General features: G+C 45.7%; 1 protein-coding gene across 3 annotated transcripts in view; it reads right to left on the reverse strand.

The window, feature by feature from the left end:
• The window catches only part of COPS4 (COP9 signalosome subunit 4), a 33,506-nt gene extending 27,198 nt beyond the window's left edge, over positions 1-6,308 (reverse strand). For 2 of the 3 annotated variants that reach the window (XM_013989412.3, XM_013989411.3), the window contains exon 1: positions 6,183-6,292. In XM_013989412.3, coding sequence (XP_013844866.1) covers positions 6,183-6,256 — 74 coding nt within the window. In that variant the 5' untranslated portion in view covers positions 6,257-6,292. 3 annotated transcript variants of the gene reach the window in all.
• Positions 6,309-19,828: the final 13,520 nt, after the last annotated feature.

Consider the following 19,828-nt stretch of genomic DNA (forward strand, 5'->3'; position numbering starts at 1 on the left):
CAATAGCAACAAACAGGAACACTAGATACTGGAGTTATCAGAAAGACTGAAATATGCTTATGCTTATCAAGTTTATAAAGACAAAGACAAGCTTTAAAATTTCAGCGAGAAACTAGGAACCATAAAAAATGTCATTTGGGAGTGCCCATTGTGGCGCAGCGGAAACAAATCCAACTAGGAACCACAAGGTTGCGGGTTCAATCCCTGGCCTCGCTCAGTGGGTTAAGGATCTAGTGTTGCTATAGCTGTGGTGTAAGCCAGCAGCTATAGCTCCGATTCGACCCCTGGCCTGGGAACCTCCATATGCCATGGGTGCGGCCCTAAAAAGACAAAAAAAAAGTGTCATTTGAAAAAAAGTATCACCCAAAACTATAGAACTAAAAAATATTACCAAACTTAAAACTCTGTGGAGTTCTTAACAGCAGATTAGACATATCGGAAGAACTGATAAACTAGAAAGCAAGTCAGAGGAACTTATCCAGAAAAAGCATTAAGATGGACAGTACAGAAGACAGAGTGAGGGCCAGGAAGGTCACAGTAAGAAGGCCCAACAGGGGTTTCACTGGCGTCCTAGAGGAGAAAACAGAACAAGACAGAGGCAACATTAAAAGAGAGATAGCTGCAAACCTCTCAGGACAATGAAATGACTCAATCCACTGATTCAAGAAACGCAATCAGCAGGTTAAAGACCCAGCGCCGTCACTGCTGCAGCTCAGGTCACTGCTGCAGTGTGTGTTCAACACCTCTGGCCCTTCTGCAAGGGGCAGAGGGCCGCCAAAAAGGAAACCAGAAAAGAAACGTGACGCAGCTCAACCCAGATAAGGCAGCAGCCCATTTCCACACTTCTCTTCCTTTCTGTATCCGCCCCTCTGCGATGTGAATTTGCAGCGCTTCACAGCCAAGAGGAGCGTTTCTTTCCCCGCCCTTTGATCTAGACCTGGTTCGACCAATAGAATGAAGCAGAAGTATAGTGCCTGTTCCAGTCTTAGACTTCCAGAGAATTTGTGTTTATCTTCGTCTCTTGGAATCTGGCTGTTGCCACAAGAATGAGTCCAGGCCAACCTACCAGATAATGAGATGATGTAGCCCAGTCACCCCACGGCCCCAGCCACACACAGAAGCAGAGCTGCCCGTCCGATCTGTAGCTGATGCCAGATGCACGGGGCGCCCCTGTGGAGCCAAGCCCATGTGGAGCAGAGAAGCATCAAGCAGCTGGATCCAGCCTAAACTGCTCATCCACACAACTGGGAGCTAAATCAATGATTGCTATTTTAAGCCACTAAATTCTGAGGGGTGGTTTATTTCACAACAAAAGCTAATTGACATAGATAAGTAAAAACAAATCCATCCGTACAGACACATCATAACAAACATGCAAAAAATCAAAGACAAAATCTTAAAAGCAGCTAAGGACTAACATGATGCTTTAGAAGAGAGAGGTTATTTCCTAATGAGGTGGGTCTTTAAGCATATTCTAAATATTTGAATTTAGTGTTAAGTGGGAAAGAGTGGAAGAAGACAGATATTCTGGGCAAAAAAACCAAAAACAAAACAAAAAACACTGTCTGAAATGTGGTCCAGTTTGGTGAAAATAATGTAAGACCAAAGGTAAGTATGTTTAGAGTTAAGGGCTTTGAGACAAACATGCTGTATTCTTGCTCTGTCACTAGCTGTGTGACCTCAGAGCAAAGTATTTCACTTTTGTAATTCAGTTTTCTCGTATGTAATATAAATAACATCACCTACCGTCAAAGATTTCAAAATTTAAGTTGCAGAGTTCCCGCTGTGGCTCAGAGGTAATGAACCTGACTAGTATGCACAAGGACGTGGGTTTGATCCCTGGCCTCACTCAGAGGGTTAAGGATGTGGTGTTGCCATGAGCATCATAGATGGGGCTCAGATCCCACATTGCTGTGGCTGTGGTGTAGGCCAGCAACTGTAGCTCTGATTCGACCCCTAGCCTGGAAACGTCCATATGCCACAGGTGTGGCCCTAAAAAGATAAAAAATAAAATAGGAGTTCCCGTCGTGGTGCGGTGGAAAAGAATCCGTCTAGGAACCATGAGGTCGAAGGTTCGATCCCTAGCTTCGCTCAGTGGGTTAAGGATCCAGCATTGCCCTGAGCTGTGGTGTAGGTTGCAAGACAGGCCTCAGATCTGGTGTTACTGTGGCTGTGCTGTAGGCCGGCAGCTGCAGCTCCGATTCAACCCCTAGCCTGGGAACCTCCATATGCCGCAGGTGCAGCCCTAAAAAGACAAAATAACAAACGAAAAATAAAATGTAAGCTGCACTTGGCACAAAATCTAAAACATCAGATTTTAGGGAACCCCACTCTTCAGAGGGGAACCACTGGGACTTATGGGTAGAGTAGCAGAGAACCAGAGAATCTGTGTTAGAAGGAGGGTTTAAGGTTACGCAGTCTGTCCTCTGTCGCCTGTATGTGTGTGTGCTGTATATTTTGAACAATTTCATTCCACTGTATTATTAGAAAGCTCTGATCCAAAGTCTACCTCTGTGAGATAGAAAAGCCTATTTTCTTTTCTGCAAAACAGCTTTTCTACAGGCAAAGGCAGCTAAAAAGCCTCCCCTAACTCTCCTTTCTCCAGATGAGCAGCTCTTCATTAAATGAAATGTTTAGATTTGGAAGGCTTGGTATTTTCCTCAGGGCACACAGAACTGGGAAGGGGGAGGGGGGAGAGTCATATTTATATAGGATCGACTTAACAAAGACCTACCATCCATGACCTCAAACTTACCCTCAAGGAGATAATGTTCTAGCAGAAAAGGAGAGAAGCAAACAGACAAAACCATTAAAGTGCTAGGCTAGAGGGACCCATCAGACGCCACTGGGGATGGCAAGAGCCCCTAAGCTGGTCCTCCGTGTGTTGACGGTTGTTCAGAGAAGGCTTTTTTTTAATTATTATTATTGCTTTTTAGGGCCACCCCCTTGGCATATGAGGGTTCCCAGCTTAGGGATCGAATCAGAGCTGTAGCTGCCGGCCTACACCACAGCCACAGCAATGCCAGATTCAAGCTGAATCTGCGACCTACACCACAGCTCAAGGCAATGACGGATCCTTAACCCGCAACCTCGTGATTCCTAGTTGGATTCATTTCCGCTGAACCATGACGGGAACTTCCAGAGAAGGCTTTTTGAAAGAAAAAGCATCTGAACTGGATTTTGAAAAACGTCATAGGTTTTAGCCAAATGAATGAGAAGCTACCATAACAAATGCTCTCTCCCAAGGCTTTTCTCTTTTAAACCTTTACACGATATAATGAACACAATGTATAGTAAGTATAAAAGCAGTCTATATATAATTTGCAAAAATACTTCTCAAGGCCAATTTCTCACATCAAAGTTAGACTGCTGAATTATTTCACAGTTAAGGGAAAGCATTCCTTTTTTCTTTCTTTTTGGCTGCCCCCAGCAGCACATGGAAGTTCCTGGGCCAGGGATGAACCATGCCTCTGCAGCTGCCCATGCCACTGTGGTAACAATGCTGGATCCTTAACCCACTGAGCCACAAAACAACTCTGCAAAGGCGGAGCTCCCATCACGGCTCAGCGATAACCAGCCCTACCAGCATCCATGAGGACGCGGGTTCGATCCCTGGCCTCGCTCAGTGGGTTAAGGATCCGGTGTTGCCCTGGGCTGTGTGTGGGTTGCAGAGGTGCCTCGGTAAAAAGGAATTTATTCCATCATTTCTTTCCTTCTTTCTTTCTTAACGACTGCACCCGCAGCATATGGAAGTTCCAGGGCAAGGGACTGAATATGAGCTGCAGCTGCAACCATGCTGGATCCTTTAACCCACTGCACTGGGCTGGGGAGCCAACCCACACCTCTGCTCGACCGGAAGTGCTGCAGTCAGATCTTTAACTGCAGCACTGCAGGGGGAACTCCTTCCTCGTTTCTTAACACAGAATCTTTTGCTCCTCAGCTCCTAACATAAACCCTAAAACTAGTTATATATTTCAAGATTATCTGTCTCGTAAAGCATGTAGCGGGCAGAACTGTTTCGTTATGAAAACAAATGTGACATCTTCTTGCTCAGGTAGGACTGCCTACCAGTTAGCAAGTCCGCTCTTTCATTTAACCTTCACAACGCCTGCGAAGGAGCTCCTTTCAGTGATGGCATCCAGAGAAGGAAGCCTCCCTCTGGCCACACCCCTTTGCACTGTAACCTGGCCAGTCTCTCTATAAAGAGGTAGCTCCGGTGCCCCTCCCCTTGAATCCAGCCTGGTCTTGTGGCTTCCTTTGACCAGAACTTGAGAGCTGACTTCGTGAGGCTTCTAGGCAGGGGCCCTTAAGAGGTCCTGGAGCCTCCACTCTCACCCTGCGGAATACTCCCAAAGACCTGCGAGGAAGCCTCAGCTAAGGCACTGAGTGGGAGCCTGTGGAGAGAGACCCAGCCAACAGCCGGATATGTATGCTAGTCCATTTTCGCCACACCAGCCCCAGCTGAGTGGCCAGGTGACTGCCGTTGCATGAGTGGGCCCAGCAAAACAAGACCAGCAAAACAGCCCGGTCAACGAAAGCACCCCGAGAAATATTGCTGTTTTACACCATTACGTTTTTGATTTGCTACAGAGCAATCAATAACTAAAGCACCCAATAAGAGATACAATTGTTTATCTGCAATTCAAACTGAAGGAAGTTAAATGCTTAGCTTAAGTTTCAGAATTCTGCAAATACATAAAAAGTGTATCTCTTCTGATAAAGAATGCACTTATTTTTCTTCAACAAAACAAAAAGGAAAGCAGGCACGGAAACAAACATAAGCTAGTTTTACTTGCATCCAAATCTATCCAGATGCACAGCAGAGATGACTGCAATCTTGTAAATCAACTACACTTCAATAAAACTTTTTAAAAATGTGAAAAAACAAAAATGACTCTATTAAAATTACATGCAGAAAGGACTGAGCCATGAGACATATTCAACTTATTTCCAACCCAGGAAATAAGTCCATATATATTTAAGAACTGCTTAATAATGATAATAACAACAGTAGCGATGGCAATCCTGTGGCTCGAAACCTCAGGTCCTGGTCTACGCGATTTACGAGTGACATAAGTGCACACACACACATATACTCATTTTGTCCTCAGACAGAAGCAGCCCATTTTCCTGAGACGGAAACTGCGGCAGAAAGTAGTTAATCCCAAGGCGCAGAGCTAAATTTCCCACTCATAAAAGTAGATTACATTTACCACCAGGCAAAAGCATTACAACCTACGTAAAACAAAGTCAAGGCTTCAATAGCCAGGTTAGAGCAGGTGCATCCTATGAATACGGATCAAAGCGATCTCAGCTGTCAGCTTGAGAAACACGCTTTAAGCAGAATGCATGTTCATTACAAAAGAACAGCGCCGCGAAACCTACAAAGAGAAAACAAGACAACTTTATCCATCCATCCATCCATCCATCCATCCATAATTAACACTGTTGAATAACGGCTTGCAGGGCAGGCACACATCACACATTTTAACTTGCAGTGGACCTAAGCCCTCCGCATAAATTCCGACGAACTTCCTAAACAATCTTGAATCCTGGAAACACCACCACTCTAGACATCCTGACGCACGTCGTGGTGACATTCCACCTCCGTGCCCTTCTTCAGAGTTGCTGGCGGAGCGAGAGAACCCACAACACAAGAACCCACACAAGATGGTTTAGTGGTTCTGGACGGCGTGAGAGCGGCCATAACTCCACAGCCCCCGTCAGCCGCAAGAAGACATCTTCCCGGAAGGCTCTGCACCAAGGACCCAGACTATCAACTTCCCTCACTCAAAAAGAAAAAAGGGGAGAGCCGGGGCAGAGAGAGGCCAGAATGCGGGGTGCGAGGCCGGCCAGCGAGGGGAAGGGGCACCAGGCGAGGCGTGAAGGCCACGGGAGGAAGGTCCCACAGCCCGCGCTTCTAGAATCTTGGGACCAGAAGGGATGCCCTTGGGACTGAGTACGCGAAGAGTCGCCCCAGATCGACAACCCCCCGGGCTCCCTGCACAAGGTCCTCTCCCGTTTTCCGCGGCTCCCGGCAGCTGCCTCCACAACCGGCCTCAGGCCCGCCCCCTTGGTCATCGGGCCCACTCCCAGCTTCACAGCTGAAAGCCGCCATAAATCCAAGGAAAACAAGTCTCTGGCTTCCCTCCCCACCTTCCAGGCCCCTGGGAAATACTCACTTGCCCGCCAGATCTTTATGAGAGCCGCTCGAATTCATGAGCTGGGCCAAATCCTGCCGCACGGCTGCCGCCATCTTCCTCCGAGCTCAGCGGAGGCTGCGGGGCCTCTCGCGGCCAAAGGGAAACGAGTCTAGTCCTCCAGAGTCCGGCCAGAGGGAACCCGAGAGGCCACAGAGTAGCGCCTGTGTGGGCCAGAGCGCCGAGGTCGGGAGCCTGCGTTAGGCCCGCCCCCAGCGTTGAGTGACGCGAAGCTCCACTGCTCAGATCCTAAGCCCGCCCAGGCGTCTCCCGCCGACTCCGGCTCGCACGCTCCCACTTGGGATTGGCGGGTGAACCCCAAGGGGCGGAGTCGCCTGTGCACCTCCTGTAAGTGTCCGATACGCAAAACCACTCCATCTTCAAGTTCCGTGGCTCTCGTCTTGCTTTACCGTTCCTTGTTCTTCAAGGCGGCACCTGAACTACTCATAATAAAGAACGAGTTGGTTTTTGTGTACAGTTCACCACAGACCAGTACTTTTGTCAAGTACAGTAAAATGTGCGCCCATCCCTGTTTCCACTCTTCACACTTTATATAGGTTGAGCATACATCCCAGTTTGTCCAGGACAGGAGTAATTATTTACTCTGTAAACTGTTCCATTTGGATAACAAATTATATGATCACCCTACCTTGATATGTAATTGTATTTATTATCCCTGTATCTTTATACAATTTCTGTCTGCAAATACAAGCAAATAAATGTAAATTTTTGTCTATCCTTTCTAGCTTTCACAAAAGATAATACACCATATCATTATTCTGCTCTTGCTTTTTTCACTATTCTTGAAGATGCAAGTCCGCATACCTGCTTCATTCTTTTTTTAGAGCTGGAGAGTATTACATATCATAAGGGACACCCTGGTTTATTGAATCTGTATAGCTAGACACTCGAGTTGTTTTTAATTAATCGCCAGTGCTGCAGTGAATAACCTTGTTCGTACCTCATTTTGTACGTGTACATGTAGAATACATTCCGAGAAGAGAGCTGAAGGGTCGACGTACTTACAGTTGTGATAGATGTTGCCAAATTGCATTTTATAGGAATGGTACCATTTTGCCTTCCAAGCAGCAATATCATAGGGGTGCAAATTTCCTCAGACTTGCCAACACAGGATGTTAAACTTTTGAATTTCTGCACTCTATATGTGAAAACTAGCATATTCCCTCTTTGGGGAAGGGGAAAGAAAAGAAGACCAGAATAGGAGTTCCCGTCATGGCTCAGTGGCTAACGAATCCAACTAGGAACCATGAGGTTGTGGGTTCGATCCTTGGCCTCGCTCAGTGGGTTAGGAATCTGGCGTCGCCATGAGCTGTGATGTAGGTTGCAGATTCGGCTCAGATTCCATGTTGCTGTGGCTTGACTCCTAGCCTGGGAACCTCCATATGCCCACCTGCGGTCCTAGAAGAGGCAAAAACACACACACAAAAGACCAGAACAAAGAAATCCTTTGAGAAAGTAATGAGATTACCCACATCCATTCAGAACCCACTCCATTGTTAAGAACTTAGGCAAATCACGGAGTTCCTGTCATGGCTCAGAGGTAGTGAACCAAACTAGTATCCATAAGGATGCAGGTTCTATTCCTGGCCTCACTCAGTGGGTTAAGGATTTGGCCTTGCCTTGAGCTGTGGTGTAGGTCACAGATGCCGCTTGGATCCCGAGTTGCTGTGGCTACAGCTCCGATTCAACCCCTAGCCTGGGAATTTCCATGTGCCAGCAGATGTGGCCCTAAAAAAAGCAAAAAGAAGAAAAGAAAAAAAAAAACTTAGTCAATCACCATGCCTGGCAACAATGAGACTGGAAATTTAGTTTGTTTTTGCCCAGCAAAAAGGAAAAGATGGTTTTAAAGGGACAATCACCAGTCTCTACTACCATCTGTCCTTCTGACCATTCTCCTTAGAGTAGAACACTCGCCCTAAAGAAGAGAGTTGAATTTCCCAGTTTCTCTATCAGCTTAAAATCTAGAATGTCTGATGATGCACAACCCTATCCATCAGGTAGGGATGTAACTTTTTGTGGTCCAGACCCTTATATATCCTATGAAACAAATTACCTGCCTCATGCTGATACAGGTAATACAAAAGCAATAGTGGAACAAAAACAGGAGGGACAGGATAACTACAGATACAACTCAGAAAAAGTAAGAGTGGGAAACACCCAGCAGATACTTGTCCACAGCAATGGCAGAATCCTGGGCAGGAATTATAAACACCCACTATCCTGCTTCGACCCTAGTACAGCATTTTGAGAGATCATTGCTCATTCGTTGTATTCTGTAGACCCAAGATTTGTCCTCTGAATGTAAGTTAACCGGACAGGGGAGGATTTTTCCTCTTTAGGGAAATGCTCTAGGGATTAAACAATTGAGGGCATTCTGGGCCAGGTTTTTCAGGGGTTTTTTAAACATGACTTCAGTAAACTCTGTTTGCTTACAGTTTCAGGTGCCAATAACCGCACCCAAAGTTGTTTCTAGGAGTGGTCATTAAATCTCCTCTAGGAAGTTCCCATCATGGCTCAGCAGAAACGAATCCGACTAGTAACGATGAGGTTGCAGGTTCGATCCCTGGCCTCGCTCAGCGGACTAAGGATCCAGCGTTGCAGTGAGCTGTGGTGTAGGTTGCAGGCGGCTCAGATCCTGTATTGCTGTGGCTGTGGTGTAGGCCTGTAGCTGTCACTCAGATTCGACCCCTAGCCTGGGAACTTCTGTATGCCTTGAGGGGGGCCCTAAAAAGCCAAAAAAAAAAAAAATCTGCCCTATTTCCTGACTTCCACACTCAACCCACTCGTAATGTCTTAATGACGGCATATCCTTGGAATCATCTGAAACAGTGAGCTTAAGTGAGAAAATAACACTATTGGTTTTTTACTTCCAGAAGGTATAGTATTTAATCCTACGCCTTCCACCTCCACTTCATTCCTAGTTTTCACTGAGGAAAGTTGGTACTTTCACTCATTTCACCACGTGTTTTGTTTTCCTCTACGGTATGTCTCTTCTGTTTTAGGAATCTTTAACGTACCACTTGTGTTAAAATTCTCAGTTATATTGTCATGATTCACTTACAGTCCTATGTACATTCAACGTGAATTTTATTCACCACAAATTCCCTTTCCCTTCATCTTCCTTGTCTTGATATGAGATCTCTGTTCTGACTGTTTTGTTGTTTGGTAGTATTGACTCCTAAGTGGTCCCTCAGATCCTATGCGTGGTAACAAACTTGTGAATCTGTGCATATTCATAAATGTCTTCTATCATCCTGACATTTGAACGGGATTTTTTTTTCTTTTTTCTTTCTTTCTTTTCTTTTCTTTTCTTTCTTTTTTTTTTTTTTTTTTTTTGCTTTTAGCTTTTTAAGGCCGCACCAGCGGCATATGGAAGTTCCTAGACTAGGAGTCTGGTTGTAGCTACAGCTTCCGACCTACACCACAGCTCATGGCAATGCCAGATCCTTAACCCACTGATTGAGGCCAGGGATCGAATCCGCAACCTTATGCATACTAGTTGGGTTCTTAACCCACTGAGCCACAACGGGAACTCCTGAATGGGGTTTGACTGAGCTGCTGTTCTTTTTCCTCGGTGGTCTGCAAATGTATTCCATAGTCTTCTGGCCTCTAGGATTTCAGGTAAATCCAATGCCAGTGATTCCCACCCCCTCCACTTTTTCTTCCTTCCTCTCTCCCTTCCTCCTCCATTCTCTCTCTCCTTTTTTTTTCCGTTTCTCTCCCTTTCTTTCTTCTCTGTGAGAGACGAAATATGCCAACAGGCAATGGCAAGACCGTGTATAAAAATAAAACTCTGGAGTTCCCGCTGTGGCTCAGCAGGTTAAGAACCCACCTAGGAGTTCCCATCATGGCACAGCGGAAATGAATCCGACTAGGAACCATGAGGTTGCGGGTTTGATCCCTGACCTCACTCAGAGGGTTAAGGATCCAGCATTACCGTGAGCTGTGGTGTGGACTGGCATCTGCAGCTCCAATTTGACTCCTAGCCTGGGAAACACCATATGCTTTGGGTGAGGCCCTAAAAAGAAAACAGGAAAAGAAAAGAAAAGAAATAAAACTCTGACCCCTAATCTGCAGCAACTGGGCCAAGAAATCAACTCACTATCTGCACCAGTCAGCCCGGGATCCAAACAAAAACTCCTGTAGCCATGAACCCCAAAACAGCTAACTGCTTGATCAATAATTACCAGATTCCTGAGTTTTTCCCCAGGTCTAACCAGGACCAACCAGAGAAGGCCAAATATGCCCCTCTCAACCAATCACCTAGAATCCTCTACTTTAGGTTAGGCTGCTAACAGCTTCTCCAGGTCGGCAGCCTCCAGGCTGGGCACACTGGAATTCCTTCTTTTCCGCTATAAAATGTCCCCATTTCTCTGCCTGCCTTTGACTCGCTGTCAGATGCCAGTGATGGCGACAACCCCCTGCCATAGGAAGTTCTGAGTAGGTAACCTGCGCTTGGTCTCACTTGCTTGGTCTCCCGTCTGCTGCCACACTTGCTTCCTCCTCGTTCTCCCTGCCCCTCCTCCACCCGAGGTGACTCCCCGCTGGTCTGGGCCAGTGTCCGCTCCTCCCCACATGGCTGTCCTTCTGTTCTCCTTCTTCTTTTTGTAGGAAACTTGTTATTTCCACCTGGAAGCTTTCAAGATCTTTTCCTTACAAGAATTTTCCTCAAAGGTACCTAGGGGTATCTTTTCTCACGTGATCCTTTGTATCTGCAAATGCAAGTCTGTCTATAGGTTGGAGAAATTTTGTAGTATGATTTATTTATTACCTCTGTTTGATCCCTTCCTTTCTTTTCTCTCTTTCCTTCTGGAACACCAGCCCGTCATATATCAGGTCTCTTGGATTTATCTGCAAAGTGACTTGCCTTTTTCATCGTACTTTCTCTCTATATTTTTGCTGTGATTTTGAGATACTTTCTCCACTTTTCAGGCCGCTTAGCAAGATTCTATTCCCCTTCAATGTATTTTCCATGTTGGGTTTTAAAAATCATGATTTTTCATGTTTACTTGTGTGAAAACGTTATAGCTGCTTTATTGATAACAGTCCCAAGTGAAAGCAAAAAACGTTGTCAGAAAAGTGGGTAGACTAAGTGTGGAATATTCATGCAAAAGAATATTACTCAGCCTTAAAAAGGAAAAACTACAGATACATACAGCAACATGAACATATCTCAAAAACAATATAATGAATGAAAGAAAACAGACATTAAAAAATACATGTAAGTTTTCCTGTCCATGAAGTTCTAAATTAGAAAAACTAATCCATGGTGATAAAAACTAGAGATTGCTCGAGGAAGGGGAATGGGAAAAAGGGGAATAGGATTTGCTGAGAAGTAGCAGGAGGGATGGCAATGTTCCTTATGTTGGTAGGTATGTGAGTTTCATGGGGTGTGTGGACTTATCAAAGTTTATCAAACCATACGCTTAAGATCTGTGCATTTCACCGAAAAAGAAACCTTAATTTAAAAAGAGAACAAAATCAGGAGTTCCCGTCATGGCTCAGTGATTAACCAATCTAACTGGGAACCACGAGGTTGCAGGTTCAGTCCCTGGCCTTGCTCAGTGGGTTAAGGATCCGGCATTGCCGTGAGCTGTGGTGTGGGTCGCAGACGTGGCTCGGATCCCGAGTTGCTGTGGCTCTGGCATAGGCTGGCAGCTACAGCTCTGATTCAACCCCTATCCTGGGAACCTCCATATGCCTTGGGAGCGGCCCTAGAAAAAAGCAAAAAGACAAAAAAATTAAATTAAATTAAATTAAATTAAAAGAGAACAAAATCGGAGTTCCCATCGTGGCACAGCGGAAACGAATCCAATTGGGAACCATGAGGTTGTGGGTTTGATCCCTGGCCTCGACCAGTGAGTTAAGGATCCGGCGTTGCTGTGAGCTGTGGTGTAGGTCAAAGACACGGCTTGGAACCTGCATGGCTGAGGCTGTGGTGTAGGCCAGCAGCTACAGCTCTGATTCGACCCCTAGCCTGGGAACTTCCATATGCCACAGGTGTGGCCCTATAAACAACAACAACCAAAAAGAAAGGAAGATGGGGCAGCCATCCAAACAGGAAGGAAGAATTCTGCCAAAATTTTAAATAAATTACTGAAGACTGAGTGTGGGCAGGCATGCTTGTGGAATCCCACGGGAGCCACAATCATAAGGGGAGTTCAGAGCCACTCCCAGGCTCTTCTCCAGGACGGCCACTGGGCAGCCAGGACAAAGACTGGGGGCAGGGTGGAAGGTAAGACAAAGACTCTGGGATCCTCTAAGCCTAGAGGAGAGGAGCGGCTGCCGTTTCGGGGAGAAACCCAGACCCTTCTCCCCTAAGAAACAAAAGACTTAAACTGATAGCAGGAGTTTCCGTCGTGGCTCAGCAGGTTAAGAACCCAGCATAGTGTCCCTGACGATAAGGACTGGATTTCTGGCCTCCCTCATTGGGTTAAGGATCTGGTGTGGCCTCGAGCCGCAGCATAGGTGACAGATACGGCTTGGATCTTGTTGCTGTGGTTGTGGCGTAGGCTGGGAACGTCCCTATGCTTCAGGTGTGGCCCTAAAAAGAAAAAAAAAAAAAAAAAAAAAAAGAACCAGAGAGTAAACATAAGGTGGAAGTGGAGGAATAGGGGCGGGTAAAGCACCCAAGGGCTGTGGAACCAGGCAATCCAGCGCACGCGTAATTGGAATCCAAGAAGGGAAAGAAAGGCTGAGGCAGAAGAAAGACTGGAAGGGAGCGTAGCTGAGAAGCGTCCAAAGATTTCGAAACATATTAATCATGTGAAGCCACCCATCCAGAAAATCTCAGCGAATCCCCCCAAAGGATGAAACACACTCACACACACACACACACACACACACACTATTCAAACTGCCGAAAGCTGAAGGAGAAGGTCTTAGAGGCATCTGGAGGTGGCAGTAGGAGAGACACTTGACATACAGGGGGGTTTGAACAATTACAGGTGCGAACCATGCGATTCACCAGACAGTGGCGTGACCTGCTGGTAGCAGAGGGATGGAGTCCGGATGCCACATTCTTTTTTTTTTTTTTTTTTTTTATTTTCCCACTGTACAGCAAGGGGGTCAGGTTATCCTTACATGTATACATTACAATTACATTTTCTCCCCCACCCTTTCTTCTGTTGCAACATGAGTATCTAGACATAGTTCTCAATGCTATTCAGCAGGATCTCCTTGTAAATCTATTCTCAGTTGTGTCTGATGAGCCCAAGCTCCCGATCCCTCCCACCCCTCCCCCTCCCATCAGGCAGCCACAAGTCTCTTCTCCAAGTCCATGATTTTCTTTTCTGAGAAGATGTTCATTTGTGCTGGATATTAGATTCCAGTTATAAGTGATATCATATGGTATTTGTCTTTGTCTTTCTGGCTCATTTCACTCAGGATGAGATTCTCTAGTTCCATCCATGTTGCTGCAAATGGCATGATGTCATTCTTTTTTATGGCTGAGTAGTATTCCATTGTGTATATATACCACATCTTCCGAATCCAATCATCTGTCAATGGACATTTGGGTTGTTTCCATGTCCTGGCTATTGTGAACAGTGCTGCAATGAACATGCGGGTGCACATATCTCTTTTAAGTAGAGTTTTCGGACGCCACATTCTAATGGCTCTCCTTTGAGGTGTACCTTCCCTTTGGGGAGGACCCCCGACATGCTGTCATTCCCGCAAAACAGAAAGGAGTGGCCCTGCTCCATCCTGACATCCCGACACAGTGCAGACACTGACTTTCCCTTATTTACCTCGGCGGCTTGCGGAAGGCAGGAGGAAATTACGCACACGTGCAGTTCCCGTCGTGGCGCAGTGGTTAATGAATCCGACTGGGAACCACGAGGTTGCGGGTTCGGTCCCTGGCCTTGCTCAGTGGGTTATTGCTGTGAGCTGGGGTGTAGGTGGCAGACGCAGCTCGGATCTGGTGTTGCTGTGGCTCTGGCGTGGGCCGGTGGCTACAGCTCCAATTCAACCCCTAGCCTGGGAACCTCCATATGCCAAGGGAGTGGCCCTAGAAATGGCAAAAAGACCAAAAAAAAAAAAATTACTCATACGTGATGAAGCAGGCCTAACCCTGGTATGGTGCTCAGGGAGAGTAAGCCTTTCTGCATCCCCCAAAGTGGATCATGGTTGGTCTGGGCCAGGTGTTTGCAAATATTTTCTGTTAAGGGCCAAATAGTATTGCAGATATTGTGGGCCTCATATGGTCTCCTTGGTGCTGCTGCTTTTTTTTTGAGGCAGGGGGGCTGCACCCACGGCGTATGAAGGTTCCCAGGCTAGGAGTCTAAACGTAGCTGCAGCTATAGCCACAGCCACGCCAGATCCACTCCACATCTGTGACCTATACCACCACTCATGGCAATGGTGAATCCTTAAGCCACTGAGCAAGGCCAGGGATCAAACCAGCATTTGCATGGATACTAGTCGGGTTCTTAAACTACTGAGCCACAATGGGAACTGCTGCTGCAGCTTCTCCTTCTCCTCCTCTTCTTTTTCCTTCTTCCATTTAAAAATGTAAAAAATACCAAAAAAAAAAAAGTAAAAAAATATACAAAAACATTCTTGTCTTGTAGGCCAAACAAAAACAGGCCATGGGCTGAATTCAGCCTGTGAGCCTTCATTTGCTGACCCCTTGCTCTGTTCCATTCCCTTTTGCTAGTGAGTTGTTCAAGAGACCTATAAGGTCCAGGTCTGACTAGTGCAGCATGATGGGAAGTCTTCTGGGGGAGGAGTTTAACTTTGCAGATCAAAGGTGGTGCGTGGGAAGAAATACTCTTCCTTTGTCGCTGATATTTGTGTGTTGTGTGTATCATATCTATGCATGGTACTAGGTGACAGCCACAGGGAGGCAGACCTATGAATTGAGGCAAAATTTTGAGAATGCTGGTATGGAAAAGAGAATGAATTAGAATTGTTTTTTTCTGCGCATGCACACAGATGCAAAAGTTCCTGGAAAAAAATTTTTAAATTAAATTAAATTAAAAAAAAAAAAGGAGTTTCTGTTTTGGTTCAGTGGTTAACGAATCCGACTACTAACCATGAGGATGCAGGTTCAATCCCTGGCCTCACTCAGTGGGTTAAGGATCCGGTGTTGCCTTGAGTTGTGGTGTAGGCTGGCAGCTAGAGCTCTGATTAGACCTCTAGGCTAGGAACCTCCATATTGCCGCTGTGTGGCCCTATAAAAAGACAAAAAGACAGAAAAAAAAAAAAGTTCCTGGGCCAGGGATCAAACCTGAGCCACAGAAGCGGCAACTGGAGTCACTGCAGTGACAATGCTGATTCCCTAACCCACTGAGCCACCACACAAGAGCTACAAGTCAGAATCTTTGGTGATATCTTTTCTCTGCTGAATTATCCTGGAAAAGCCTGTTTCTATACTATTGTTTTTAAGAGCTATGCAAACAATTATGAAATATGTAAGCTACTTTTATCGTTTATATATTTTCTGTGACTTGCTGCTAAAAGTAGCCTACCAGGTACTATAGTTAGTAAGTTACAACTATGTAACAGATAGCTCTGTGGGGTGCTCTGTGCATTTACAGGCCCCGGGCCAGTGCCACCTCTAGAATTTTTACATTGGAAGAACAAAGAATAGTAGTTTGATTGGAATAAGGAGGTATAGGCATAGCAATTTACAAAAGACTGAAGAGTCATTTGTCTTTGTCAAAGAAAGAGGGTGTTTTCATAGAGATTATAAAGCATCTGGAGTTCCCATCATGGCTCATTGGTAAGGAACACGACTAGTATCCATGAGAATGAGGGTTCGATCCCTGGCCTGGTTCAGTGTGTTAAGGATCCGGCGTTGCCATGAGCTGTGGTCTAGGTCACAGATGAGGCTCAGATCTGAAGTTGCTGTGGCTGCGGCGGAGGCCAGAGGCTACAGCTTGGATTCGACTCCCAGCCTGGGAACTTCTGTATGCCACGGGTGTGGCCCCAAAAAGACAAAAAAAAATTTTTTTAAGATTATAAAGTATTAAAGGGCTCTAACTTCTCCCCATCTTACACCTGTTTAGGCTGATGTACAGGCATCTTTACAGTCACCTCTTGTGGTCCGGGTCAATGCTCTCAATTCTTTCTTCCCTCTCTGTACTAGAATTTTAATACATCCACACCCTGTGCCGTGTACCTTTGCCGTACCTCTCACTAGAGTGGAAGGGAATGCATATCATCCACCTCCCTGACGGTGGGTTTGGCCATGTGATTTGTTATGGCCAATGAAACAGGCAGAAGTGATGGTATGCTAGTTGGTTGAGGTCAAGGGGTAGCCTTAAAAAGGACGTCACGTTTCCACTCATTTTTGTTGTGTTCCTGTGACCCACTAGGAGGAGAGTGTGTCCTGGGGAGCTAATGCCCTATCAGCTTGGTGCCAGAACTAAGATATACAGAACAAATGGAAACCCAGCCATAAGCCTGGGATCCAGTGTAGTCTACCTGAGCCAGTCTATATCGATGAACCCAGCCAGACCATGAGGGAAAAAAAATGCTGTGGTAACAGGCCATGAGAATTTTAAGATGTTTTGTGATCAAAACAAGAACAGAACAAAACAAAACCTGGAGTTCCCGTCGTGGCTCAGCAGTTAATGAACCTCACTAGCATCCATGAGGATGAGGGTTGGATCCCTGGCCTCATTCAGTGGGATAAGGATCCAGTGTTGCTGCGGCTGTGGTGTAGGCTGGCAGCTACAGGTCCGATTTGACCCCTAGTCTGTGAACCTCCATATGGCACGGATGCGGCCCTAAAAAGGCAAAAAACAAAACAAAACCTCTACCTAGTTTTCAGTCTCTCTGGAGGCCGATGTCTTCTCTCCCCTACTAGGTGCAAAGGTGCACACATCCCTTCAAACGCATTAAACCCTTTGTGTCTACGTCTAAATAAGCAAGGCCTAGGGAGTGGAAGCACTTTCCTCTTTCAGGGCGAGAGCTTCCTGCACGTTCCTGCATCCTGTCTCGAGATGCACCTCTTAGAATGACTGATACTGGTGATATCTACCCTTCGAGGAAAACCCCCACTCCTAACCTCAGGGACGTTACCCCCTCGCAGAAGTACAGCAGAGCATTACAGCGGATCCCCAACTTCTATCCCTTTAATTAGGAAAACACAAAGTATTATGGAGGCAAAGAAATCATATAACTGGAGGAAAAGTAAATGAATCCTACCCAGCATCAAGAGATGATTTTAGTGGTTGATTTTCTCCTTCCTTCCTTCCTTCCCTCCGTTCTTTCTTTTTCTTTTCTTTTCTTCTCTTTCTTTCTTTCTTTCTTTCTTCCTTCCTTCCTTCCTTCCTTTCTTATCTTTCTTTCTTATCTTTCTTCCTTCCTTCCTTCCTTCCTCTCTCTCTCTTTTTTCTTTCTTTCTTTCCTTTAGGGCCAAACCTGTGGCATATGGAAGTTCCCAGACTATGGGTCAAATCGGAGCTACAGCTGCTGGTCCACACCGCAGCCAGATCTGAGCTGAGTCTTCGACCTACGCCACAGACAGCTCACTGCAATGCCTTTAAGCCACTGATCGGGCCAGGGATTGAACCCGAGCCCTCTTGGCTCCCAGTCGGGTTCATTTCAGCTGAGACACCACAGGAGCTCCCTGGTTTTCCTTTGTAGGTGGTTTTGACACATCACTCACATCATGCACCGTAAGTGAAAAAGCTCGGAGAGTGTTCCCCGTGGCACTGATCTATACATTCCTTTATCCCAGACCCTTGGGTACCAACATGCTTCTGAACTGGGGAGGTACTGGATTTCTGAAACCATGTGCACAAAAACACTACTTTTTCCTTTTAAAACCAACTTCAATGAAGTACAATTTACATATAATAAAACACAACCATGTTCAGTGCACTCCATGCGTTCAGGCCTTGTAGAGACCCTTATACAACCAAGACCATGCTCAAGGTTAAAAACGTTCCCTCACCTCTGAAAGTTCCTTCCAACCCCTTTTGCCTTTATCACATTTCACAATCAAACATATTTGCATTTCTACATTGACATAAATGGATATTCATACTATGTTCTAGAGAATATTAATAATTTATGGCATATTGGTTTTTCTGCTAAATGAGTTTGTCGTAAGCTTCCAGAAACTTTTCCACTTTCAAAGCATTTTGGATTTTAAAATTGTTGATAGGAGGTTATGGGTATATTATAAAAATAATTGTCTACTAATGAAAAAGAGATAAAGGTGATAATTACATTTCCATAGATTATGCATGATGGTAGCTTTATAGAGACATCCTGGATTTATGACACATGGACTCAAGAGCAAAGGCACTTTTTTCTTGTCTTTTTAGGGCCACACCCGCAGCATGCGGAGGTTCCCAGGCTAGGGGTCCAATTGGAACTGTAGCTGCCAGCCTACACCACAGCCACAGCAACACCAGATCCTAGCCCTGTCTGCGACTTACACCACAGCTCACGGCAACGCTGGATCCTTAACCCACTGAGCGAGGCCAGGGATCAAACCTGCGTCTTCATGGATGCTAGTCAGATTCACTTCTTTTTTTTTTTTTTTTTTTTTGTCTTTTTGCTATTTCTTGGGCCGCTCCCGCGGCATATGGAGGTTCCCAGGCTAGGGGTCTGATCGGAGCTGTAGCCGCCGACCTACGCCAGAGCCACAGCAACGCTGCAACAGCAACGCAGGATCCGAGCCACGTCTGCAACCTACACCACAGCTCACGGCAACGCCGGATCGTTAACCCACTGAGCAAGGGCAGGGACCAAACCCACAACCTCATGGTTCCTAGTCGGATTCGTTAACCACTGCGCCACGATGGGAACTCCCAGATTCACTTCTGCTGAGCCATGACAAGAACTCCAGGAACTTCTGAATAATCTTCTGGAAACTATTATATTTTAAGAAAGGTTTATTAACTAGCATGTACTTTGTACCTAAGTATACCTGGCACATAACAGGTGCTCGGTAATACGTTTTTTCTTTTGATGATTCTGCACACGTCCCACACTCTGTACCATCTTTTTATCTTTTGTATTGATATTTGCCTAGGAAACCACCTTTATTGACTTAAAAGCTCTAATCTTTTCATACTTGTTTATTCTGCTAGAACTGTGCTGAAAGGCTGATGTCATCAGCCATATGTGGCTGTATAACTTTATATTAATGGCCATGAAATGAAGATTCTTTCCCATGGCCACACTAGCCACATTTCAGTTGCTGGATAGCCACAGATGACTAGAGGCTACCGTGTGTGATGGTGCAGATACAGAACTGTTCCCTGGCGTAGAAAGTTCCATTGGACAGATCTGCTCTGTCTTGTTCACCAGTTTCCTGCGGGAGCCTTGCTCAGTGCTTAGGATTTGGTAGCTGATCAACAAATGTTTGCTGAATAAATGTTTTGAGATCATGTGGAAAAGCCATTATGCCAATATAAGCAGATTTCCTGTTGTTTGAACACCAGTGGTTCATAGGTGCTAAAATGCTTTCCTTGAAAAAGTAAAAAATTAGATAATGTTTTAGACTGTATTTTAGCTTTATCATCACTTTTCGTGAGCACTTACCGTACGCCCGACTCTGTTCAAAGTGCTTTACACATAGTTACCACCTTCACACAACCTTACCATGATACTTATTTCTCAGCTTGCAGGTGAGGAAGCCGAGG

This window comes from Sus scrofa, chromosome 8, assembly GCF_054392235.1.
Source record: "Sus scrofa isolate SSC_HxYL_T2T_F1_AM1 chromosome 8, Sscrofa_HxYL_maternal_Yorkshire_Landrace_v2.0, whole genome shotgun sequence".
NCBI classification, from domain to species: Eukaryota; Metazoa; Chordata; class Mammalia; order Artiodactyla; family Suidae; genus Sus; species Sus scrofa.